We start from the raw sequence: 26,826 nt of genomic DNA on the forward strand, positions 1-26,826 counted from the left end.
TTTGAGTCGTTTATCTTTCCTGTGATTTTGTCATTTGCTTCACTGTGGAAATTTGTTCATTATCGGGATTTTAAGGAACACAGATATTATTTGACCGGGGGTTTGGGACGCCTGTCGCCGGAAATTATATAACTACACGTACTACCTACTGGTGCAGACCAAAATGTTCCACCTGACTAGTACTATTGTGGTACTTGAGGTTTACCTCACATAGATATAGAGCAGGTAGACTAGAGAAGGCAGAATGACATGTTTACGTCCAAGGTACGTCAGAGGTGATCTGACCGCTATGAATCCCACAGATACCGTATGGCATTATCTTGTGTTTTGGCTTAGCATTGATGCAGGGATGACACAGGGTTATCGCTGCAAGAAAAGTTTCCATGCTGAAAGAATTAAAAGGGGATGAATGCCACATTGTAGTGTAGGAAGAACCAGCTTTTCTTCAGAGAATCTAGGACGACGGAATGTGTCTCTAAAAAGTTCCCGGTACCAACCCATGATTTATTTATTAATCTTGTAAGGTGATGGTGCAGGACTAGGCCGTCTACCATTAAACGTCACATACGAAAACATACATGTTTGAGCCATTGATAAAATCTGGCATTCTAATTAATGACATTTATTGACAATAATAGCTGGGCATATGTTTAAATGCGCTGCATGCTGTTGTACCTACATAAAGAGTTTTTGAAATGTGGGAAGAAACATAGAAAGTGAAATCGCTAAGTGGATTAGGAACTGCACACCCACTCATGTATACATCACTATGACCTCATCTCTGCCCTTAGTTTCAGTCCTACTCAACGTACCGGAAACAGAGCAACAGTGATGAGATGAGAAGCCGGCTCGAACTAAAAATATCCAGTTCCACCTTTGGTCTTCCCAGGGAAGAAACTATCTAGGATTAGGAAAAAAGCACGGTCAATTTCAGGACTCCCAACAAGGTCGCTGTGTGTGCCGTTAGTCATAGCTTCAAAAGATCTAGAACACTTTGATCGCGTTATGTAACGTAAAGTGTGTGTTAAGTTGGTCACTACAGGCTCCCAATGTAAGCTGTTTGTAGAGATTTATTCCCCACACCGCGCCTTTCCCGTGTGTCCACACGCGATCCCGCCAACCGAGTTGACACCTGGTTCTGATCTGCAGTAGCGGCAACACTGCCTATCCTGTTTCTATCGTCTGTTCAGACAGAATGATTTTTGCCAAGCGTGTGTCTTTCCCGAGGACCTGTGGTTCAGGGGTTCAGGTAACGACGACCTTGCGGAAAATGATTTTTTTCTCTGACTCTGAGCATGGTGCAGTCACGGTAGCCAGGGAACGAGACGTATCGTCGTAGATCTTTGAATTTGAAACCTGTCTCGTTCCCGGGATAGCCAACTCGATGAGTTCGTGTACCAGAGACAATTATGATGTGTATATATATATATATATATATATATTATATATATATATATATATATATGATAATGATAAGGTAAACTTTTATATATTTATTACATGTTTAAGTAATTATAGATACGTCCAGGATTATGTATACAGAACCACCCCTGTCGTTCTGTTTGTTTCTGCAGAGATTGGAGAGGGGTGTATTTTGGGGGCTTGCACCAAACGACTTTGATATCTGGAGTATCTTTCTGGGAAAAGTTTAGATACTAGTAGCTCTCTGCTTTATGAAACCTGGCATCTAGCCCCGTCCTGTCACCTGACGAAGAAGTCGTTTATCAGCAGAGAAACGACCCAGTAATTGGAAACACCGGTGGCAAGAAGAAGGGGAAACGAACGAGGTGTCATCTGGCGTCTTGGCAGTTTACACCTGGCTCTGAGATACTCAAATAAAAATCTTGACTTCAGTGAGTACAAAGGGACGATTCTTGAGACCTCTGCACTTTGGATATGCCTTGAAATTTATAAAACGAACGACTACAAACGATTCATGCATATGTGATATCACGTGTCAGTCTGCCACATCGCTCTCGTGTTTTACGGAATCCTATTGGGTGATTTAGTGCTTACGTCAGAACTCGAAAACGTCAGCAGTTTATAGGGCACCGTGTCCCATTCCACAAGCGCCCCTTTGACTCTTAGAGCGAAAGGGGAAGGTCAGCCACGTGTCTTCTCACAGCATTGAACTTGGCGGTCTCCCGATCAGAAAATGCTCTCTGTTGTATAAGGAATGAAGTGTTTTTTAACATTACATACACTTTTAGTGTAGTAAAAAATCACATGGAACCATTGTCGTAATAAGAATTGTGACACAAGTACATGCACAGTAACAATTCTTTCTACATAACAAAACGACGTATAAGAGCAAGATGAACGAGTTCAGATCGAGTGAACGAGTCACAGATGGACATTGATGACAGTTGTGACAGTTAAGGTACAGATATTTGAAAATTTCATTTTGATAGGCACGTATCATCATTGGAACAACACTCGACCCCTTTCTACTCATTTTTATCGAAAACAGGTGGTCAGTTTGTCACTGCAGACGACACTCCCTCCACCCACGTCATGTCGCCATGGCAACCGTATCGTCGTGACAATCATTGCAGACAGGTCAGAAAATAAAAACGGCGTTTTCCTCGGAATCTCTTCAATGTCGCCCTTTTAACTGTAATCTTCTCTCTGATAACCCCGTAGTTTCTTTCATTCTCAGAATCGCCCCACGCTCTTGGGAAAGTAGGTGGGAGTACAATTCCGTTTGCTTTTGTAAGATTGGCAAACCAAACATAGCCTCCGTAACATAACCGTAGGCGTAACGTAATTTATCAGGAGTACAGATTGTTATCCGCTGAACACAAGTGCAGTCAACAGAAGTGATCACCAAAAACTAAAGCAGACTTTTCTTGCGATATTTCCGCAGTGAAACACCATAGGCAGAATGCAGTAATTGAAAAATGAAGAAGAAAAGAAATCCCCTATGCCCACCTCGTCGAAATGACCATGTTTTCTACTATTGTGTTCCTATAAAAGACTTCAATAGACCACCCCGCATGTATCGGTGACCGTGACTGATCCTATATCCCCCAGCTTTGTTTGCCACACAAAAGCGCCCATCCGCGGGCACCCACCGTGAGATTTGAAGTCAGTCCTGTGTCACAGATACTTGGCTTTATCGCTTGATCCTTGGTTCGTTACACACAAGGTAGCTAGATCAACACTGCAGGTGTCACGGCATACCTGAGAGAGTCTTAGAAAAGCTTGTGGAATAGCTTTGTTTTTCTTGTGTCAGGGTTCGCTTTCACAAGTCACAAAAGAACACAATGTCAAAGGATAGTTTAGCTCAAATACATTCCGACTGGTCCAATACAAATCCAGACTAAGTGCAGTAGAGACGACATGATACAAGCTGGCAAATCGTAATCTGCAAGTAGATCCTACAATGGCATAAGATAGTACCAAACTGGCCAAGGAGTGTAGTCAGGCTAAGTCAGCCAAGAGGTGTACATTTGCCATGTAGCCAAACACACTCCTAAGCCGGCTTCACTCCTCTGCCAGCTTTTGTCTTTGATACTATTTTATGCTACCGCAGGATCTGCTTGGAGATTAGGCAAATCGTCCTGTCTCTATAATTTATCCTTTGATACCGACTACAAGTGAACATTGCGACTTAATGAATGTCTGTTCGTTAAGTGTTTATGTGTGCGTGTGTGTGTGTGTGTGTGTGTGTGTGTGTGTGCATGTACATGTGTGTTTGTGTGTGTGTGTGTGTGTGTGTGTGTGTGTGTGTATGTGCGTGTGTGCCCGCGCGTGTGTGTATGAGAGTGTACGCGCTTATGCAAGCGTGTTTGTGTGTGTGTGTGTGTGTGTGTGCCCGTGTCAATGTGTAGATATGCTATTCCATAAAGATGGTTGATGATTTTTTAAACCCCCACAAATACGTACACTGCCCGGCAAAATTGTCAACGCCCTGGTGTACCTGATTTCCCTACGCGATTTCCACATTTTGCTCCTTTTACACCATTTCCTGTCTCTTTATACATACGTCTAGATACGCCCAACGCCTACTGTCGCCCAGACTGTACGGTATGTTACAGAAAGGGCGTTTGAAAGGGACAGCAGACACATACAGGAAAACGCCTTGACGTTTCAAAACAAAAGCGAGACGGTTCGTCATATCTTGGTCATATGGCATGAAGTTCGTTTAAAAACACGCAAAGGTCTGGGTCACCGCATGAATTACACAGTCTTCCTGTTTGCAGTTACCTGGTATTTCATTGTGGGGTTTGTTGCCTTGGTGTTTTAGCACTGTAAACAGCCTCACTCACCGACACGGATATTGTCACCTGGACTTGTGGTTTCCTGTACGCTTACCTGTGATCAGATGTAATACTAGTAGTTCAAGCATGGGCGGAGCGAGTCTATGTGGATATAGTATAAAAAATAGTATAACATCATGAGGACTTCTACAGAATTTTCCCCTAATATCTCTCTAACACTATTTTCATGTTTGCAGATATTAGACGATAGGAAATACTTCATTTTAGTTCTAATTGTAGAGAAATGACATCCTACATTCCTCAGACGTGTGGCAATGGCGTGTTAAGTGTATCGTCTCACACCTGCCGACAGGTGTTTACTTTATTGGTGTCAAGTGCGAACAGTTCCCGCCAGACATGACGTAACTCATGATCCTCCCTCGCACACTTTGTAGGTACCGTTGGCGTTTATTTGGGAGGAGTGGGGTTGGGAAACGCTGATTTGCGATGTTCAACCAAGGCCAGGTTTTCACGAACTGTCGAAGGAACGGGGACAAACAATTTTTCCTAATAGTCTTCGTGGACAACGCCGAATAAACCCGAGTGAAATCTTGTCAGATATCGGAGGTGTCGGGAAAAAACGTGTCTTGGGTGTCGGTCGTGTCTTCAGAATTTTCCTCATTGGAAAATCGCTGCTTAAAAAAATGACAGAACTTCAGAAGGCAGTTTTGCGCCCCTGCATTTTCTTGTACTGAATGTAATTCCCATAAGAAAATTCTCTTCGTTCTTCTATTATGAGAAGCAACGCTCTTTTTATATCACATACAAAACTTTACCCTGAGTGATCCTCAGAGTAAAGTTTTGTATGTGATATAAAAAGAGCGTTGCTTGTATTTCTGCTGAGACTCTACTGCAGTGTCAAGACTTGCGGTCCTTTTTTTGTTCCACGCGTGTCGTACTCTCGAGAGGCGACACGACATCGCCATTTCTTGCACATACAGCGCCATTGTGCCCGCGTGTTTGCCATGTAAAGGGATGAGGAGGTTTCAAACCAGACAAACTTGCCACACACAATTGGAGCTTTTGTAAGCGAGGAAACGAGATAGTTGGAGGGGGTTGTTGAAGTGTTGTTGATACAAACAAGAGGGCAGGGGGCGCCGACGGACATAACATGCTCCCTTGCACACGCGACGTCGTCTTTAGACCAAATATCCATCCACGATTAATTTCATAACCTTCATTGTGTCCTCCTTAACTTGGCATTCTAGGCCTTTGACAAGTTTTAGCGACCGCGCTGATTTCCGTATGGACAGAATTAAGCCACATGCAGTTGTTCAAGGTCAAATGTAATTAAAATACTGACTATTCTCATCAAATAATGACTCGGGGTGTATTCTTGTTTCCTCTGGACGACAAAGGCACCGGAAGAGATGATGGTGTTCGACATAAGTCCATTTATCAAAATGAAATGCTACTTCTCTAAAGGCTGTCGAGCCAAGGAGGTGAAGTAAAGAAGGGACCTCCATGGTAGAGCGTTGATACATCGAACGGGTAAGTAAAAACCGAACAAGACAGCAACCAAGATACCAGGGGAGCAGAAAAACAAGCAGCCAACTAACCAAGCGAGCAACTAACCAAGCGAGCAAGCGAGCAACCAATCAACCAACCAACCAACCAACCAACCAACCAACCAACCAACCAACCAACCAACCAACCAACCAACCAACCAACCAAAACCAACCAAAGCAAGCAAGCAAGCAACTAACCAACCAACCAAAGCAACCAACCAACCAACCGACCGACCGACCGACCGACCGACCGACCGACCGACCGACCGACCGACCGACCGACCGACCGACCGACCGACCAACCAACCAACCAACCAACCAACCAACCAACCAACCAACCAACCAACCAACCAACCAACCAACCAACCAACCAACCAACCAACCAACCAACCAACCAACCAACCAACCAACCAACCAACCAACCAACCAGCCAACCAACCAACCAACCAGCCAACAAACCAACTTACAATCAAACCAAACCAAACCAGTTTTCCTCGATCGAAAACTCAAAGTCCAAGCAGAATTCCCTAATTTGAAGGATGTTTACTCCCGCAGTGTTCCTTGTAAACACCATGTACAATTACTGGGCGGCGTGGTCCGAGACATGGACAACTTCAAACGGCTGGAGAACCTACCAATGTTAGCATTGTGGGCAAAACCAACTAGTGAATGAATAACTTTGATTTAAGTTCAAAGAAATCCGTTATTTGATATTTTAAACCAAGGTAAAATGTGAAGTTTGATCGCTGGGGAACCTTGAACAAAAGCAGAAGCAGTAAAACAAAGGAGATAATTGATGTACATGTTTTATCACAAAAAAATGAATCATGACTTTTTTTTTAAATTCTCTTATTTATTCTAGTTTTAGGAGGCAGACTCGCGTTACCGGCAGTAATAAAAACAAACAATCGACGAGCAAATTTTAATTTCTACCAACTAGATATAAACTAAGGACTTTATGAGGGCTAAGATGGCTAAATGATAAAATTAAGGTACTATCCAAGTTTACGATTTCAATGACATAACCTTACATGGTCTCAGTAGCGGCCACAGCATTATATAGGCTCGATAAAAATGGATGTCGAATATATTCCATATTAATCGCTAAACACTTTGTGACATAACAAGTTTATGTTTGGATTCTTCAATTCCCTGGAGGTATCTTTCTTCTCGGTTTGTATTGATGGGTGCCGAAATCCCCGCGGGTCGGCCAATAACATGCCTGTAAGGTAAATTACTCTAGCTCCTGCTGTTCCCAGTACTCCTACACTCCCCCGACATATTGATGAGAATGCCAAGTATTCCACAACGCAAACACACCAGTGTGTGAAAGTGGGCATGACAAACTACCAAAACGTATATTGTACTCATTATTGATATTTTACATTGATATGTCATCATTTAGATCGAATCTTATACATATTCTCAGCAGTTTGACGAATTTTCGGACTGTTTATCCGAGGGGGTGACGGTGGTTCCTGGAAGAGCAGAAGGGGGAAGTCCTCTGGACTCGATCAGTGCGGGCACTTCAGAGTGGAGGATCCTCGCGACTTCTTCTCCAAGTTTTCCTGTGGATCTCGCGGATCAAGCTTTCCCTGGATTTATGTGGCCGCAGATCTGAGCGGATCGCGAGGTTTTCCACTAGCTGTGGGGTTTGTCGAGGCTGATCGGAGGTCGAGGGTTTGGCGGCGTGTCGCGGTGCTTGGCTCCGCTCTCCAGGATCACACGCGCACCGAGAGATGATGGCCTCTTGTCCGGCGGCGGTCGGCCCGTGCCGCGCTGCACTACTACTGCTACCACTTCTCATCTCCCCCATCCTCGCACAGGAAAACGTAAGTCAAACCAAGATCGTGAGCTATCCTTGCCTGCACACACTTACAGACATCACTGACAAGCTGTCCAAGAAAAATATGTTCAACTGAGCCTCCGGAAAGTTGTATAAATATTTAGGAATTTTAGTAAGCGGTGCGGGGTAGTATGTAACGGGATCGCTCAAGCCTGTACCCATCTCATTGTTTTACTCCATGTTCTTGATGGATTTATGTGATTCCTTATGGATTTGACGTATTTAGAAGCACATAAAACAGTGTTGAGTTGCAGTGTGTCCTATGATCGTTTATTTTTGGTTCGGTTGCCGGTGTACGGATGTCTGGAACTTGTTGAGTGCTTGACTTGGACCTCAATGGGTCATCGGGTAACATGGCTTTTCAGGGTGAAGCCAATCTCCAAGCAGAGGTTGGGAGGGGAAATGTTTACGTTTTCTGGCTTCATGTTTTTTCTGATGCGCAACAGTCTAATATCAGGAAACATGCAAATTTTCACTTCTCTATTTGTTTGGAGAAGACAAAGCAAAGTGTTGTTTCAGTATAGTGTGCAAGGGCATTTCAATCCATGACATGAAATGTCGGATTGTTTGCTCAAGGCATTAGCGGGACAATATATGTGCAAGAAATATATGTGCAAGAAAGTACACTGTTTCTTAAATTGTGTTGATATTCAGGAATCAATCTCAAAATTTGCTACATGAAGAAGGTATTATGTGACAAAAAGCAATTGCTTTACTGTGATTTTCAGGGGACTCTTTAATATGTAACTGAAAAATTATTGAAAAAAGGGAAATAATGGTTGACTAACACCTTTTGACAGTAATTTGGAGTAGATTGTGATTATTATTTACCTGTTATTTTTGGCAAGTGTTACGTAAACAGTTACCTGATATGTTGATCAAGTGTGAAAGTCGATGGTTCATGAATTTTGATTGTGACAAATGTTTGCAGACAAACTCAGTCATGTTTGTCTACAAGCCAATTTCCTACCTCTTAGCACACGACTTCAATGGCGAAAGGCGACAATTGCTTTTCTTAGTTATGTAAATGTTATGTAACATTCGGTGTGACTGTAAAAGGACAACTACAAGTGAATAATGTTTTCTATAAACTTGGATGAGCTTTTACTGTTATTTTCTGTCATATTGTTGATAATCAACAGTAAAAGCTCATCCAAGAGCAGATACAATGGAGTATCTAAAAGTTAGACAAAGGATGTTATATAAGGATGTTATATAAGAGGGTCTCAGTCTGTACTCCAGTCCTTTCCACTCCTCGCTTTCACCTTGGAAAACAATCCTTGGACCCCCCTCCTTCAAGGTCTTGAATGGAATGGTCCCTGATCATTTCTCCTTTCCAGACAAAAACAGCAAAGATTTCCTGCAGGAAATATGGCTGGTTCCATCTGTAGTGCCCTCCTTTCCTCGCGTTTGAAGTGAATTTTGATAGTTGTAGGTATTGCCAGCTATAACCGGACCGCCCCACAGCTGGGATGAACTCAAGGCTGATCTTCAAAGGAAAGCTGTGTGCTGATAAAGCTTGCTGAAAGACAGCCCCCTGGCAGTGCTTCTCATGTTCACATGTTATTATTTTGGTCCCCCATTAGCACTTGTTTGGTAGGAAACAGTACAGTAAGGGCTGATAGGCAGGCTTCTCTGGTCAATCCAGTTAATTTTGATAAATGAGCAGAGAAGCTCTTAGAACCCTCCTTCCGATAAGGGGAGCTCAGGCCAAGATGACCATGTTTATGGTGTTATTTCACTTATGTAACTAACGTTAATAGTATGCGGTAAATGTACTTGATAGTTGATTGATTAGAAAGCTTTTCATTTCACAATGAACATGCTTTTGTTTATGCCAATTGTTTATACGTAGATGTGAGAACAAAGAGACAATGCCTCTTTGTTTTGTATTGAATAAGCGCACAATCTATTATGCTTCTTAGCATCAATTGATCAAAGCTCACCTGTGTTTATTATTGTCTTTTTTGATAGTGGTAGTTTCTGTTCAGGTGTTCAGGAATAGTATACACATGCAGTGAGTTCTTATAAATCCAGAGCAGAGTCTGTACAGGGATATATTATCATGCAGAAACATGAACATTTGTAAGGAAGGGGGAAACTTGTCAAATACATCACTATCAATACTACCAGCCATCACCTTTCCTCCTTTTCTGGGACCTTCAGTGACAGTGATATGGATTAATTTGACAGGTATGAACAGTAAATAGATGTGGCACCTCAGTCAGATCTCTGGCAAACAGCCCAAAAAGTTAAAGTGCCACCCAACCAAGCACATGCCTTTTCTGGGAACGATTCTTGGAGGTTGCACACAATAAACGTTTGCTGTTTGGATTTTGCTCTTTGCTGCCAGGGCCAACCCTGCCCCAAACTAATTGGGAATGTCAATACTAGTCATTTGTAAGGACCAGGAAAGCAAAGGCATATATTGCACAACATACAAGTTGTTTTGGGGTCCTAGTTAGAAGAGGCTGATTCTTGGTTCTCCCGTGAAATTGGTTTTAATGAAGTTTACATCTCTGTCATTGTCTGCAGATATAAATGGAATGACCTAATGAGGTGGCATACCATTGTATTTGGGGCCATGACATTCTTTTCCAATTTGCTCTCAGAGACTGGGGGGAAATGAGGCCTTGGCTCCAGACACACACTTTTTACATGGAAATTTTTGTATGCAAATTGGTATGAGAAGGTAATGGTAATATGCAGATACTATACATGTAGTGTATGGCTGAGATAGACATTGAGGAAATGTAAGGTTTTGACTTGACTTGAAGAAAGGTCTGCAGAAGTTTGCTGTGAGATTTGCTTGATTTGTCTCAAACTTTTTGAAGGTCTCAGTGACCCTTTTCATACTTGCAATTCTTGTGCGTCAAAATCGCTCTAGGTTTTTGTCAGTCCGTGAAACTGAACTGAACAGAACAGAACTGTCTTATCTTGTGCAAAGATGGTTTCGTAACCGGTTCTTCGCTCTCAGCTGACACTTTGCACTTGAAAGCTTTTGGTAAGCAATAGTTTGTATCAATCTCTTGTATCAGCATAGAAAATCTCCTTTGTTAGAGCTCCCGGTATCCGATTGTACACTTCTAGTATGTTTGCTGGAGTACTTATGGTTGAGCTGAACTCTTATTTATTTATTCAAGTACCTGCATTTGTTTAGCTGGTTGTCAACAGGATCTGAGAACCTAAACAGTAACAGTGTGGCTACAAAGTGCAGCATCTTCCTCGTGTCATGTCAGCTTCTTTTCTGGCACTCCATCAGTCTATGCACAAACTTCCTTGTTCTCAGAATCACTGGTCTTATGTTGTTTTACAGGATCCAAATTGATAAAAAGATTTAATTTTTTTCTAACCTCTACAGTTAATTCTTGATAAACACATCTTACAAAGCTGATTCTTTTGAGAGAATTTACTGAAAAGATTTTCTGTACATGCATGCACAATGTATGTGTTTTGTAGGAAGGAATAGAATACAATTCACATTGTACTTGGATAACAAAGTGTTTTAAAGTACCTCTACTGTGAAAGGATGTGTTTTCCACCATTGTTCATTATAATAGCAACATTGTTTTGTCACCATGGAACGGATCCATTGAAATTTACATTTGTTAGGTAGCAACTACCTATTGTTACCATCCTAAATGCTGTATTATGATAATTTTCCAGGTTTGTTAGATAAATACAGATGTGCTTTTTAAGCTAAAGATGCTTTCTGAGGATGGAAACTGTTTATAGCTGTTGATAAGAGGATCTCATGGCTCCAGATTGGGGTAAACAGTGTCGGACAGTCATCCTAAGAAGGGCAGATGGCAGACATAAGCAGTCTGTCCAGAAAGAAGATGGTCAATTCAGTACCAGTCGAGCATGACTTTGGAATCCAGGAATTCTGAAGCAGTGCATGACTCGGAAAATTACAGAGAATAGGTGCATATTTTTTCAGACCCAAGAGAAATAAACTTGGTGATTGGCCATTTAGGTGGGTTTGTTCTGTAAAAGTTGGCAGGAGGGATGCCTTGTGTATGGGAGATGGAATTCAACAATGGGAACAAAAGGGATAATAGAGAGATATGTATTCTTGGAGACAGTCTTTCTTGTTAGAGAAGACCACCAACCAGGGTGAGCTATTGGCAAGGGGATTAACCACTAACCTCCAGGGTATGGGTGTGTGGGAAACTTGTTCAAGTTGTTGCAGAGGTTGATTATACAGAATTGAACAGAATTCCCTTGTTTTTCAATATTCTTTCACAACAGTTTGGCCGCAAATTGATTGAAAGCTTGTGCAGAAAAGGTGTCTGGCTCTTCAATTGATAATACATATCTTGACATACATTTTTTTTGCAAATTGAATAATTTCTTAAACTTTCATTTTTCCAGGAGTTATGTTGTCTATAAGTATAACAAGTACAAGCACAACAAATTTATTTACCTTGCATTGTGTTAGAGTGGGCACAGGCCACCTCTGTTTCTCTTTGTAGCTTGTTTGGAAGGAGCAATTTCTTTCACTAAAGTTTCAGTCGGTACCGTCATCATCTGTGCATTTTTTAAAGTAAAATATTTTAAGATACTACAGTGTAGCAGCTACACTATTATAGATCTATGGTGACTAGTCACTGACTACTATAGATCATCTGTTGGCATTTTCTGTCTGTTCTATATGAGGATATCCAATATGTTATCTGCCCCTATAGTGCAGACATCTTTGATGTTGCCCAGACCTTTCCCAGGAACTGGGGGTGTATGTGTCTGATGTCACCCTGGTTACATACCTCCCTGTCACAGCTCTGGTTGCATAAAGAATACATTCATATATAGTCGTACATATTAAAAAATGACCTGCATATTATATGAAATGACATTTTTTATAATAACATACAGGAGAAGGTTAGATTGAATCTCGTCCATTCATACAAAAGATGGGAAAGGAAATATGATAATATCACTGTATTTGGAAGGTGGATACCAGGGCGATAGTTCACATCCCCAGGTTGCTAAGACCAGACAGACACAGCTAATGTTTCATAAGCAGTCAGTCAAACAACAGGAATGAATAACTTACCCTGTATGGAGTGTGGGGTCATGTTGATAGGTTTATTCTCATCTCCCCAGTGGTTTTTACAGGTTCCTAAAAGGTCTGATTTTGTGTTTATTTATGCAAAGATTTCTTTCAAGCACTAATTGGAAGAGAATATCTTATCATCACCAAGTATAATATTGTGTGGTAGTTCAGATTTTTAAACTGTTTTCTGTCTACTAGTTGGCTTTTCAAAGGTAAAGAAAATTTTATTTCTTTTGCCTTGCATTCATTAGGTAATCACCAGTATCTTATGTAAGACTAAAATTCATGCATTGCCATTAGTCTTTGTGTAAACTTATGATGTAGACTTTTTAGTCATAAACACATGTGCAGAAAAAGTTAGACACCTCCAGGACTTTACAAGCTGCTAATAGCTGCTATACTGAAATCAATCAGTTCTATTAATTGTGGTTATTTTTTGTTAGAGTGGTTTTGACAAGTGATACACAGTATGCGGCTAATCTACCTTTTTTGTATACTTAGTTCTAAATAAGTGAGGAAGTGTGAATATTCCCAGGCTAGCCTGCTTGGCAGGAACACACAAAGTAATGCGCTCTAATCTGAGATGATCCATACATAAAGACTCACACAGGGTTTCACAGGATGGGCCAATTAACACTCATCAACAAGTCTATGTAAGACCCCCCTCCTCTCTGCATGTCGCTACATTTTCATTAGCAATAGTCTCTAAGCAGATGATTGGGGCTACCCTGGGAGCCAGACAGAACCGGGTAGCTAGCGAGTTTTGTTCGGGGACCCAAGGCAGTCAGCCCGCAGATCTCACATTAGTGCTCTGGGGGAGTTTAAGCCTGAAGGAGAGAAGGGTAGATAAACTGTCCTAGCTGCCCGATCCCGGCTGGCTCCCAGGGTAGTTTGGGACAGAAGAGACTCCAATGCCAGATTTTTATGATAGCCATTCACCTATCAGAGCAGTCTGGCAGTCAGAAAACATTACAATCTTCAACACTAACATCTGATTGGAGATTACACTAAACTTAAGTCCTGTTTTATACAGTGTATTTAGGTTTTATTCATCTGTTGCCCTAACTGAAGGATAGACCAACAATAATGAGTTTCTACATGTAGTTTTTAATATTCAGCTCTACAAACTGTGTCTATGAAAGAGCTTCAAAAGTGATATTATTAAGTGGTGGCTGTGGTGCTATGTATGTCCAGATTCTGTTTCACTAAGGTCAAAGTTGGAAAGTATCATTGACATATTTGTATGGAAGGAAAGATTCAAACTTCAAACTGCTTTCTAAGAAAGATGGAGTTTGCTAAATGGGAACATGGCAACACTGGAATGTTGGAATGATTGCAAAGTGTCTAATTAGTGGTGACAAGTGACACAGGAATGTTTCTATTTTAAATCCTATCTACTAGGAATATTCCATTGTAACTTCTGGGTTGTATAGAAAAAGTCATTAAATTGCATTCTCTTAAGACATAAGACTGCTTGAGATCTCTTATCAATTGTTATTTTCCATTTTGTGTATTGTTAGGGTATTTCTTGTGTACTTATGGTGCAATTTCTTACCCCCTCAGGAGGTATGAACACCCAGATACTGTATCCCAAAGGGTCTCCAAAACAAATATTTGTCTCTAATTGATAGCTTCATAGGAGGGAGTCTTTACTCTCCAAGCAGAGGTTAGGCTCTGGCTGTTTTTTTGCATTTTTATCAGGCTTTCTATTTTGTACTGTTTTCTTGATGTCTCGCGATGGCCCATAAGTTTGTAAGTTTCTAATTTAAAATCGTACCATAGATCTAATATTCAAAACATATGTTAGCCAGGCAGTCTTAGGATTCATTTTATAAATTAGAATCTATAGAGATCCAACAAGCAAGTTGACAGCCCAAGGATTTTGAAAGCAATATATCAATCATAATCAGAAATCAATTAGCAAATTATAACAAATATCAAAGATGATGTGTACAAAGATCTGATAGGACTCATACAGTGGGACTATATACAAAAATCTGTGCGAGGACTTCAGTGTCTAATAGAAAGAGAAATATCACATGGCAAGTTCAGGTTCAGGGTTGCCAGCAGGTCAGGAATGTGACCATGCTGTAACCCTATCATCTGTCTGCTCCATCACTTTCTCATGACACCCTCTACACCGGGCCTGTTAGCATTCAAATCATACCTTCTGACTTCTTTGAGAAAACATGGGTCCTTGAGTTTTCTTTGAACTGTTCACTTTGAATAACATGTGGTAATTGCTCCATGCTTGTGACTTCAAGTACTCGCAATTTGACAGAAAGGAACCTTTTGAAGATGAAACATTTTACCCGGTAAACCCAGTTTCCTAACAAGAGAAATTGAGTGTACCTTTGACCAGAAGTTACTGAAAAAATGAATTCTTCCCTGTTATTCTTCTTTTCACATTCAAACTTGGCTGCAGTGTAGGTTTTTTACATTTCGATTTGCAAAGTAAACAGATGACAAAATTTTTACTTCTGTCTCTAAGCATTTAAGTGATGGGAGGTGCCTCTGTCCAAATTCCAAGTGGTGTCAGAAGTCCCTGGCTTCCTCTCTAGTGGGAAGAGAGAAGGGCAACACCTTCCATATGGAAAATGTATCCCTGACTGGGTTTACCTGACAAGGACATTCTTCCTCAGTAGGCTGACAGGTGTAGCCTGCGGTGGTGTCCTGTATAGATTGGAACCAGCACACTGGTGGGCCACAAGAGCCCAAACTGTTGAAGTTTCACCAAGATCTTCTGAACTGTCAGGGCTCGAAATACTGGGGTTTTATGCACCCAGGTGCACCCCAAATTGGAGCTGTGCACCCAATTTTTTTTCCGTGGGTGCACCCAAATGTTTTCATAGGCTTATGTATAATAAGTAAACACCATATTCTTGACATCTATGTGTTAGAAAGATAATAGAATGACTGTCATAGTACTTCCGATTTCTGAAAAGCTCCGCTCAAATTACTAATTTAGTAGGTTTGCAATATTAGGTTATTCTGATATTCTACTTTATTTTATGTGGTGCACCCAAAAATATTTTAGTGCACCCAATTTTCTAGGTTGGGTGCACCAGTGCACCTATTCCCAAAAATGAATTTCGAGCCCTGACTGTTATAACCCTAGGACATACATATCGTTAGGAATTCCCTCTGTAACTGAGAATTCTTGTAAAAGGCACAAGTGTTCTAACCTTATTTTGTAGTTAGGAAAAGCTACAAATTGTAGTGCACTCAGTGTGCCAGAAGATTTTTTGGCAGCTGGTCTAACAAAGACACGTGGCTACAGTTTTCAGAAAAGATTTTTTCAAAGTAAGAAAAGTCAGTGCACTTTCCTTCCGTTGCTCAAGTATGTCTGTTTGATAAGACATCTTTTTCCTTGACAATCTTGACAGGTGTTTGAATACACCCTGTGGGGATGTCCTTCTGAGGACGATTGAAAACATGCTCCCACCTTGGACCCCCTTTATCTTTCTCAAAAGCGTCTTGAACTTCACATGGATATCAGCCAAGATTGTCTTATTTTTAGTTTAATTTCAGCAGAAGTCAACCACCCCATAACCAATGCCTCTCCTCGTAAATAAATGTATTAATTTTATAGTCTGCAAATTTATGAGCAGTGTGTGTAACTGTCCACTTCTTATGGGTATAAAGTTAAGATTATTGATATTGGCTCTCACTACATCTATGCTGAGATAACTCGTCAAGGCCTGCCAGTCTACATTCAATGATGTGTGCACCTTTTAACATAAGCATGCAGCCCTTTAGTCTGTGTAACGCAAACTCCGCTATCCGGAGCTTGTAGACTCCTCCTCGGCGCGGCAGTATGACGGGCCTGAGAAGCGCGGTTAAATCAGGCTAGCAGCCCTTTACACTATGTAGTTATGTGCACTTGACTTGGAGTTGGAAATTCTTGCAGATGACACTTCATAGTTGTCAAAATGACCCAAATCAAACAAAACGTTAGAAGTCTTAATTGGTTCCAACTTCCAAAGCCATCTTTCATGCTTGTAAGTTGTACAGCCTTTAACCTTGAACAAGTCAATTTCCCTTGTTTTAACCTTTGCTGGGCCCCCTCAGCTGCGAGCTGCACCCTTGTTGCCAGAATCCCCCATACAGACTTTTTTTATGATCAAGGCTGAGCTTCCTATTTCAATTCCGTCTATTTGGAATGACAAATACTTCTGGTAGATATCTAGATGAAGTCTGAAGTGTAGAACTAATACTTTGCCTATCAGACAGATTTCTAGGGAATAGATGTGCCTTCCTACACACAATCCACATGTCATGAGGTAAAAACTGTAATTGCTACATGTAGGCGTAACCTCTTCAGCCCCAGTGCCATCTGGGGTGGATCTCAGCAACTTGTGGCTCCTGACCTTCTGACCTGGACCATTGCCCTCCCCACCTCAGTCCTGCACTACCTCAGGGATGTTTGTTGGAACAGTTGTCTTTGGGTATTCTATCAATTGTCACGGTTACTTTGTCTTCTGAAAAAAGTCCTGGAATTAGAGCAAGACAGTAGATATCATGATTTTGTATGAAAGACATTTCAAATACATGTGCATGGAAAGTGAATCAAGTTCTGTATTGTGCCCCCTCCCCCCTAGATTTTGCAATTTTTATTGTTGAAATTATTATCAAACATACATGTGATCATTTTTGAATCTTAATACACTTTGATTTATCTGACAATTGTGCATGATCCAGCAGAACTCAATCTTCCTGTCAAGAAGACAAAAAATGTTGAAATATCACTTAGGTCTTGGTTCTGTCAAGGCTACATGTATTTGGCTGTCTACAATGTAGCTGTAGCCATTTACTTGGTACATGTATATAGGAGAAGAAGTCTTTAATACCTGGCTTGTGTATAATTCATGCAAAATCACAGTAGATCTGCTTAAGATCAACATTTGTATCAGGTTGATAAATCCAATTTAGTAAGTTTACAAAAGAGCATTCATCTAGGACATCAAACTAATGCCATATTTGGTTGCATGATCAGAATGGATAAAACTGGAAAGATTTTTATTGCCTAAGCTGTATAAGGTCTGGTCTCCAGGATCAGGGCAGGCGGATGTTTGGCGGGCTGCTATAAGCGAGATTTAATCAGGCTAGGCAAATCTGGGATGGTAAAAAATATGTGGCCAAAAACAATATAGAATCCTGGCTCAGCCATGGGTGTTCTGAACGCTAATTTCCATGCTTCTGGTTGGAGTTGCCATCCTTCTCAAAGGGGACGTTTATCTGTCAATCCTCTGTTTTAGGAGAGCCACACATTGAGCATCTTGATGGACCCACCACACTTTTTAATAAGCATAGGGGTACACCCTGGTGTGTGTCTGGAGTCTGATCTGATGACTGTAGCATACTCTGAACTCACAGGCTTGCCCTTGAAGATAGAAATGTCAGGCATACTGAGAAGATATCAAGACGTGAAGATACATGTAATTGTAAAATTCAGCATCCATGTTTTGATATACATATCGACATGTTGTAGCAAGCTGAAAACATGATCTTAACCTTGTGGGTAAGTTCCAAAATGTAACCTATGACTTCACAGGCTGTAATGTCACTTGTGGTCAGAAAATTAGACCCTGCTAAACAGGACCAGTGTTTTGAGCACTCCCAGAAAGTGAGTCAAGAATATCTGGAAGAAATCACAGCGAATGATGAATGGCATTGTGACATGGACATGGAGTCCAGAGGGTGCCTAAGGAACCTGGGGGTTAGTTATGTGGTCCCTCTGATTCCACACAGGCTGTCTTTGGCCAAGGTTTGTCCCTGTGTTGAAGTACCTTAGAAAGAAGTTGAATGACGTTAATGGTTTCCCATGAAATAGACAAGAATCAGTCCTTCATTATTCCATCACAATTGATAACTACAAAATGGGTTATTATTCGCAAAAAATTGCTTCATTCAGTGATTGCAACAATTATCTTTAACACATAATTGATGTCTAGATGTATTAGTTTGAACATTTGAATTGTTTCCAATGTTACATTTATTGGGGTATTGGACACTATGGGGCCGAGAAACACTGATAGTGGGACAATTAAGTTCAGAGCATTCAATTGGGTACATAACAACATTAAAATGCCTAAAATCTTATGGAGGTATTTATCTCATAATCTGTTCTTCTTTCAGTAATTGAAAAAAGTATCTCAAATAGTTGATGTCTAGATCTATTCGTTTGAACATCAATGTTATAAACTTATGTGTTACAGTCAACAAAGAGACAGACAGACGATTCTTTGGGGCATTATGCCACTGCCAGTGATGTAGAAACTTCAGGAAATGTCACAGTATGTGGATTAGGCACCTTTGGTAGCAGACTGCCATTCAATCAAAGAGGCCTTTGTTTGGTACCTGTAACATATCCAGAATTTATACCTACAGTTTGATGCCACAACAGCATTGGTGGTGATTATGCGTTCGATCTATTAAAATAGCATGCGTAGGGGAAAGGGTTGAATTGCCTGTGAGGTTAAAGTTGGGTTGGCCCCCTAATCCTATCCCTACCTCAGAATGAACTTGACTTTGAGAATTAGAAACAGGTTTTAACAAGAAACATCTGTATTTAATCTCTACTACACAAGAGAGTGGATATTTATAACCCCAACCATTGGTATCATTTTCAGTACTGGTCACATGACATGTCTAATTCAGTAGATGGCTTATAAATAGGTTTATCATTAATCTCAGATAGCATATCAAACAACTGTCAATTTTTAAGGAAAGTGACATAGCACATTGACACTGTTAGTCACAACCAATTGATTACCAACGGTGTTTCACACTTGTTCAGAGTAAGGCTATATATTGTTGTGGTTTGTTACTTTAACCTGATTTTTCAAGTCAGATCTCAACACATACACATTAGTACATGTCAGTCTGCCTCTTTCTATTTTTGTGATAGTGGAAACAATTTGCTTATCATTAAAGCCCCTCAATTTCTATAGCTGACTCCAATTATTCAAAGTGCCTGGTATCTTTGCAGAATAGGTGTTTCACGGGCTTCTGCATACCACTGAAAAAGTGAAAATGATGCAAACGTCTGTGATTATTATAAAAGTATAGACTTGGACTTGGATCATGGTATATTTATAGTAGCAAGAACGGTAAGCCATGTGCCTGATGTTTCTTACAAGAATCTGCCCAAAGCTACTACTAAATCTACAGATTACATATCTACCTGTCTGCCTTGACTATTGCCTGTTTATGACCCTGTCTAGCCCAGAGCCATTTGCACTTCATTACCTCCAGTCCCATGATTAGAACCATGCTGTTTCCTGAGGTGTGTCTGGGGTAGGCTTGTGTGGTGCAGGCTTGTAAGTTGCATTTTCTAAATGTGTACTGAATTGTGATAGACACCTGTGTTCTGGTTCTGGAGAAGTACTGGGCAACACCCCTCTTGTTGGGGTAAAATGCCCAGGAACTGGTGCTGTGCAGTTATTGCTGGCTCCTCAGGTGTTCAGTGACCTTCTCCCTGAAGTTGGCAGGTTCTGATATTGTGGTCACAGTCAGGTGTATGGTAGTAGATCCCAACCTTGAACTGTTTGCAGAAAGTATGAGCGTCTGTAGCAATTCTTGTTAAAAGTGATGGGTTTGTACAAGTATATGTATCGTAAAGGTAATCTCATACCTGTATTTTACATTTCAGGCACCCAACCGAAGGGGTCTAACAATGTAAAATGTTGATACCTAGTGCTGTTGATGTTTGATTAGAGCGTGTTGACTCCCTGCTTGTCTAGTGCCAGATTTGTTTGCCCATTTGGCATGTGTTGTTTACAGGTCATGCCCTTACAGTTACTCTTCTTCTTCCTGCTTCTCAGTATAGCTGAGAAAGAAACCTTGATGCTCTCGAGATTGTTAGAACCTTTCCATTGTGATACAAACACTTATGCCGCCATGTTGGCGTAAGGTTAGAGAATTTGGCCTTTGGTTTGAGTCCTCTGACATGCCACCAGTCACAGCATTCCTTACCCCACCCAGGTGTAAAAGTTGGAGCCTGACTTCGGTTGGGAAAGGAAATGGTGGTGGATGGAACTCTAGGGATGGGCTCCACCCTCCAATACCAAGCCACAGACACAGTGGATGACAACCAATTCATTTACCTTTACAATAACTTTGTAAATAAAGAAAGAAACAGTGTTCTACATAGCAACCCATCAAATTCCTGGCATTACCTGCATCAGACACTATGCATGCTCCATTAGGATGCTGCCAAGATGAACGAACATGTATATGTACATAGTTCCACTCAGGTTCTAGTACATGTGTTTTGTCTCAGCCTCCTTGACCACCCATCCATGTGTTTAGCTAGGGAAATGTAATGTTTACACTTGAAATGCCTTTTAGAAGCACTAAAACCCTAAAACAGGAATTTATTGGTCATTTTTTGTGTTTGATGATGTTAGGAGAGATTGGTTTGTTTTTCCCAGGAGGATATAGCTTTTGATGTTAAGTGGTTTATTTGATGTACTCTGTCCAAATTTGCTCTAGAATTATAGGACCAATTGTTACCATTCAGCATTCATGAGTTGAGTTATAAGAAGCTTTTAGACCAAAAGCTACACCCACATTTTCACACAGCTTACCCTCGGTATAATTTTCCTTACTGAAAAATGAAGTAAGACACATATGGCTTCTTTATTGGTAAACTTCTATAAAGTCAGCACTCAGGAAGTTGAAGAACAGTATATCACATTTAATCTCCAAGCAGATCCTATAATAATATTAATAATATCGGGTGTACAATGGCATAAAATAGTACCAAACTGGCCAAGGAGTGTAGTCAGCCAAGAGGTGTCCATTTGCCATGTAGCCAAACACACTCCTAGGCCGGCTTCACTCCTCTGCCAGCTTTTGATACTATCTCATGCTACCGTTATATCACATTGTTTGTGTTGTAGCATCCAGTTTTTGGTCACAAATGACAAGGAAAAGCTTGCTCCATCCAAAAGCTTTGAAAGTTTAAACAATTGTAAACCTGTCTATCAAACTTGATATACATGTATCTATTAAAGCAATGAAAAATGATTGTAAAGTTGAGGTTTTTGTGAAAAATAATCATTTCAAAGTCCATCTGTCATGTCTGATGTTCAAGTGTTTTTGATGTCTTGTTCTCAGACTTGTTGTGGATGTCATCACCTGTTACTCTATCAGCCCACTCTGTGGTATAGCCACCACAAATTTTACTATCTGAAAAATGCAAACAGAAGATACAGGGCTCTCTAGGGGGTGATTTATCAACACAATTTGGGGGCAGATGGCTGAACTGCTGCAACACTGGTCTTATGATGGCCTTATCTTGACTTCCCACTGCTCCAGTTGGGATAAGATCTTTTTATATGATCTTTTTACAAGATCTTTTAATCAGGCATGTCATAGGTCTAATCTAGGTTTCATGTTCTCTCTTTCCCACAAAATTATAGAAAATTGCTGTACTTTTAGTATCTCACTCTCACCTTAATTTTTTAGTTTTACAAAAGAAGAAATCTCCAGGCAGATCTACCAATGGCACAAGGAGTTTAGCTGGTCAAGGAGTGTTCTGAGCCATATTTCAGTGATGGCAGATCCCTGGTGGCTTAGAACACACCTTGCCAGCTAAACTCCTTATGCCACCGGTAGATCTGCCTGGAGATTATAAAAGAAGAAGAAGAATGAAAATCATGTAAAAATTCATTACATGCACATACATGATGGTACATGTAGTTCCTTATCTCTAAGAAAATGTGATGTGAATCTTAAGTTCTTTCCATGTCTCCATATCCTTACAGTAACATCGCATCAGTGACTCCTCAAACTCAGTGAAAGTGCTGTTTCAACTTGTTTGGTATATACCAGTGAACTTCAGGTCAAGTTTGGGTACAGTTCAGCTTCATTTGCTCCCAATGTTTTAAACATTGTCACTTGCCTTCAGTCATTACAGTCTCTAATTGGTTTAGGATATCCTAAAACATGCCTTTTGGTTCTCAGAAAGTCTGAAAACATGCCATTTAGTTTCCAAAAGGCATTCAATTTAGTGGACTGGGTGTAAAGATTCTTTCATTGCAATCCTGGCAGAATGTTTAACATTTCCCATTTGTGTGACTGCAGTCACGTTTACCTTATCGTCCTGCTACATACTGGTTGAAACCACTTCACTCTAGTCTGTCAGAGCTGCATTCCTACCCTGGTTATATACTAGGTCAAAGGGTGGCTTTGGGAATGTTGCTATATGAGGATTGAGCTGGTTTGTTGTACATGTACATCCTTCCTGCTGTGCCTCAGATTAAAATAGTAGACCAAAATTACAGATTGCACAGAATTGAATGAAGATTAAAGCAAAGTTACCGTTTACTCAAGTTCATCCTGGTTGAAATGTGAAATTTATTTTTGGGCTCATGAAGTTGGGCAGTATGTGACAAAAATGTATTTATCTGTTGTTCCAAATTGGATGATTAAATCATTACAAAATGTGCTCGCTAAAGTTACTTTGAGATTCACCTTCACAATTTTGGCAGTACAAGGGAAATTGGCCATATGTTTTCTTTTGTGTGCAGAAAACCGAATATGTACCGATTATTTCATTTCCATAATATAACTTATATCTGGAAGATGATATAATGTAGTCTTTTACAGTTTATTGTGATACTAAATCAACAACTGACAACAAATGTGCCCTGCACTCAGAGTCATCCAAGGCTAGTAGATTTTAAGTAAAAGCTACTTCATATCATTGACACCTATGAAAAGGTGCACACATCGTAATGGGGGCTAAAAGTCTTGTAGAAGGTCTTAAAAGCTTCCGTTTTGGGAGTGTGACAAAGTTGAGTCTGAATGTACACATTGGCAGACGGCCCAGGAAATCATTTGCAGTTCCTCTAAAGGATGTTTCCTAACAACCTGGTTGCAAACATAGCTGACCCACTGTGCAGGGAGAGGCTATAGTGAACAAGTACACTCTGTAATGTTCCCTCTGTTTGCTTTGTATTTAACTGTTTGACGAAAGGGTAAAAAGGGCTGACGAAGACGGAGAGGGGGTGCACTGAAGGAGACAGAGATGGCATGAAGTATCGTCTTTGTCTACAGTCTCTGTGCTGAAGATGTCTGCACACGTTTATGTTCAAAGGATCACTATATGACCAGTTGTTTCCAGATCAAATCCATGTACTGAAATCCATGTGAATGCCACTTCAAGTTTAAGGGTGAATGCAACAAGTATCAGTTTTGCAAGTTGTCATTTGTTGTAGTGGGGCTATTGCAGAGTGCAAAAAAATAAAATGTTTCCTTTCTTGGAAACATAATTATCTTGCGTCTTTTTACTGGCACAAAGTGTAGTGCACATGCATTTCAGCAAGGAGATTATACACTAATCTCCAAGCAGATCCTTCAATGGCATAAGATAGTACCAAACTGGCCAAGGAGTGTAGTCAGCCAAGAGGTGTACATTTGCCATGTAGCGGTAGCGAAACACACTCCTAAGCCAGCTTCACTCCTCTGCCAGCTTTTGATACTATTTTATGCTACCGTAGGGTCTGCTTGGAGATTAGTTATACACCTCCTTGATTTCAGTGTCTTCCTGTTCTGCAAAAGAATGTTGGCCCTAAAATGTGATAGCATCCTGACTGACATTTGACCACCCATAGTGAGGTCCTGTTGCACATCACACAGGGGAGGCCATTTCATACTGACACGGGGAGGAAGGGTGACACCTCTCCAATTAAGAGCATCTGGGGCTAAAAGAAGGCAGGTGAAACTGATTGGTGGTCATGGTTGGTCTGCCAATGAATAATGTGTTGTGAAAGTGTACTTGACCTTCTTATAATCCCAGTCATGCTATGGCAAGGAGAGGTCGCATTTCTGAACAACCAGGATGACTTTTTTGTAACCTTTACAAACTGATTCAGAGCTAAGAACAAAGACATCACTTTCTAAAGACTCTAGAAGGTTCTATCTTGGTGTTTGTGGTGTGGGTAGGTGATGTCATTCCTCCAAAATGAATGCAGTTTCTTGTACATAAATATACCAGTCCATAAAAGCAAAGAAGCAAAAGAACACAGACCAGTGACAGCTGTCTCTTTTCAAATTCCACTTCTTAGGATTCAAATGAATGAAGGCAATAATTTTCTTCTGTACACAGTGGAAAGGGGGAACCCTGCATGGTTGCTCTAATCTCCAAGCAGATCCTACGGTAGCATAAGATAGTATCAAAAGCTGGCAGAGGAGTGAAGGCAGTCTAGGACTAGGAGTGTGTTTGCTAAATGGCAAATGTACACCTCTTGGCTGACTTCACTCCTTGGCCAGTTTAGTACTATCTTATGCCATCGTAGCATATGCTTGGATATTGCTCTACTTCCTCATGATGTCCACTCCAGCAATGTTTTCCTAGAAACCCCCTATAACTGTTAATGATATCACACATGTGCATGTACCTGTAAAACCTGGTCAACAGATTTACATAAAAGGCATACCAAACAAGACTTTATTGGGACATTTTCACTTACTTGATAACATACACGGGTTATTGAGCGAAAGCCCCCAACATGCTTCCAGTAGGACACACTGATAGCTGCACCAAACAAATTGAATGTCTTTCCCTGACAAGGGTCAGGAGTCAAGATAGGGCTGACTGGAAAACTTGCACAACTTTTTAGATTGGCTGTATGAAGAAAATCCTGTGTTGTTATGTCTGCGGAGCCAAACCCATGGTGCCTACAGGGGGGTTATAAATAAGAACCTCAACTCAGTTGTTATTATAGGGAAATCCATGGAGACACATTTCCTACAGATGTTTACATCATTTTGTAACCTGCATAGTTTGACTTGCTGTTATGTGCCCCACAGATAAAAGCTCCCAGCCTACTGTACGTATAATATAGAGGATGATTTGTCTTAAATTTTGTGGAATTAAAGCCGAAAATGCAGATTCTTTACCTTGGTAATGTTAACTGCCTTAACGTACAGGATTAGTCAATGCTGTGTTATAAATACAATGGCTTTATTATTTATCAGCCAAAGTGGAAAAAAAATGTGTTCTGAGTAGGACAAGTTATGCAGGGTGTACTAAATCTGTAAAAAAGGTCACATTCCATATTTTAAGTTGTCATGGCCCAGCGTACGTCCGCGAAGCACTGTTCTGATAAAGCCGACTTATAAATAGACTGTAGCGCCATAACGCATTTATGTTCCAGACGGGTAAGCATGCCAGCAAGGCCAAATAAATTTGACCCAACATGTACGAAATACCATCCCGTTTATGACCACATCGAAATACATTTTGTACCTCCCTATTTCTTGTCTGCAACTAATGTATACACTCAGCGATAGAGATACTCGGATATCTCAGAAATGTGTGGTGAATCATTTTAGCTTTATGCATCACTACATGTTATGGTTATGTTTTTGTAAATGTGAAGCTGTCATGACCTGGAAATAGATGGAAGTTGATGAATTTGAGATGTGTATGTTTGGCCAGACATGGTTCAAGGAAAGTTCAGTTAACAGGAAATATCTCAGGATGCCTCACCTCTTACTGGGGTCAGAATGTGGAATTGGTTATCGGGGATGGAACTTGGTAGTGGGTTACTGGGGATTGAACTTGGGAAGAGGCTTCTGGGATTGGAACTTGGGATTTTGTTACTGGGGACTGAACTTGGGAAGGGTTACTGAGAATTGAACTTGGGAATGGACAATTCAGTCGAACCGCAGAGCTCTATGCGCATCCGTTCTGCGCAGCCTTCTCTGGACAGGTCATAAGCCAGAACGCAGTTTGTCCTGGTTTGACCCCGCTGCATGCGTATAAACAACTGCCTGTTGTGCAACAAAAAGACCTCAGACCTACATAATGTGTATACTTTTTCACATCTACAGGATTTGCCCAGCACAGCCATGTGGATATTTATTGCATCGTAAAAGTTCAGCCAACGTTGTGGCCCCCGAAACAAAGCAATTTTCGGTCTGTGTATTTGTGATTATCTTTTCTCCAGTTGGCCGGGACACAATCAGGTTTGTCCACAGTCGGACAGTCCAGTTCCTCACCTTTACATTGATACCAAACTTGAAGGTAAATTTTAGGAGAAACGGTTTTGCCCCCCAAAAAACTACAGTCATGTCAAATTCCCCGGCGTCTTTTTTCGAATGAGAAACTGCACACACTGATCTTTCACTACGCTTTAC

At 40.8% G+C, this 26,826-nt stretch overlaps 1 protein-coding gene across 23 annotated transcripts in view; it reads left to right on the forward strand.

The window, feature by feature from the left end:
• Positions 1-7,255: 7,255 nt before the first annotated feature.
• The window catches only part of LOC118431007 (basement membrane-specific heparan sulfate proteoglycan core protein-like), a 117,353-nt gene continuing 97,782 nt past the window's right edge, over positions 7,256-26,826 (forward strand). For 20 of the 23 annotated variants that reach the window (XM_035842056.1, XM_035842063.1, XM_035842061.1 and 17 more), the window contains exon 1: positions 7,256-7,602. In XM_035842056.1, coding sequence (XP_035697949.1) covers positions 7,510-7,602 — 93 coding nt within the window. In that variant the 5' untranslated portion in view covers positions 7,256-7,509. The remainder of the gene's footprint in view (positions 7,603-26,826) is intronic. The other 3 variants (XM_035842077.1, XM_035842078.1, XM_035842079.1) reach the window with 1 other exon arrangement.

Source organism: Branchiostoma floridae, chromosome 14 (assembly GCF_000003815.2).
Source record: "Branchiostoma floridae strain S238N-H82 chromosome 14, Bfl_VNyyK, whole genome shotgun sequence".
In the NCBI taxonomy this organism is placed as follows: domain Eukaryota; kingdom Metazoa; phylum Chordata; class Leptocardii; order Amphioxiformes; family Branchiostomatidae; genus Branchiostoma; species Branchiostoma floridae.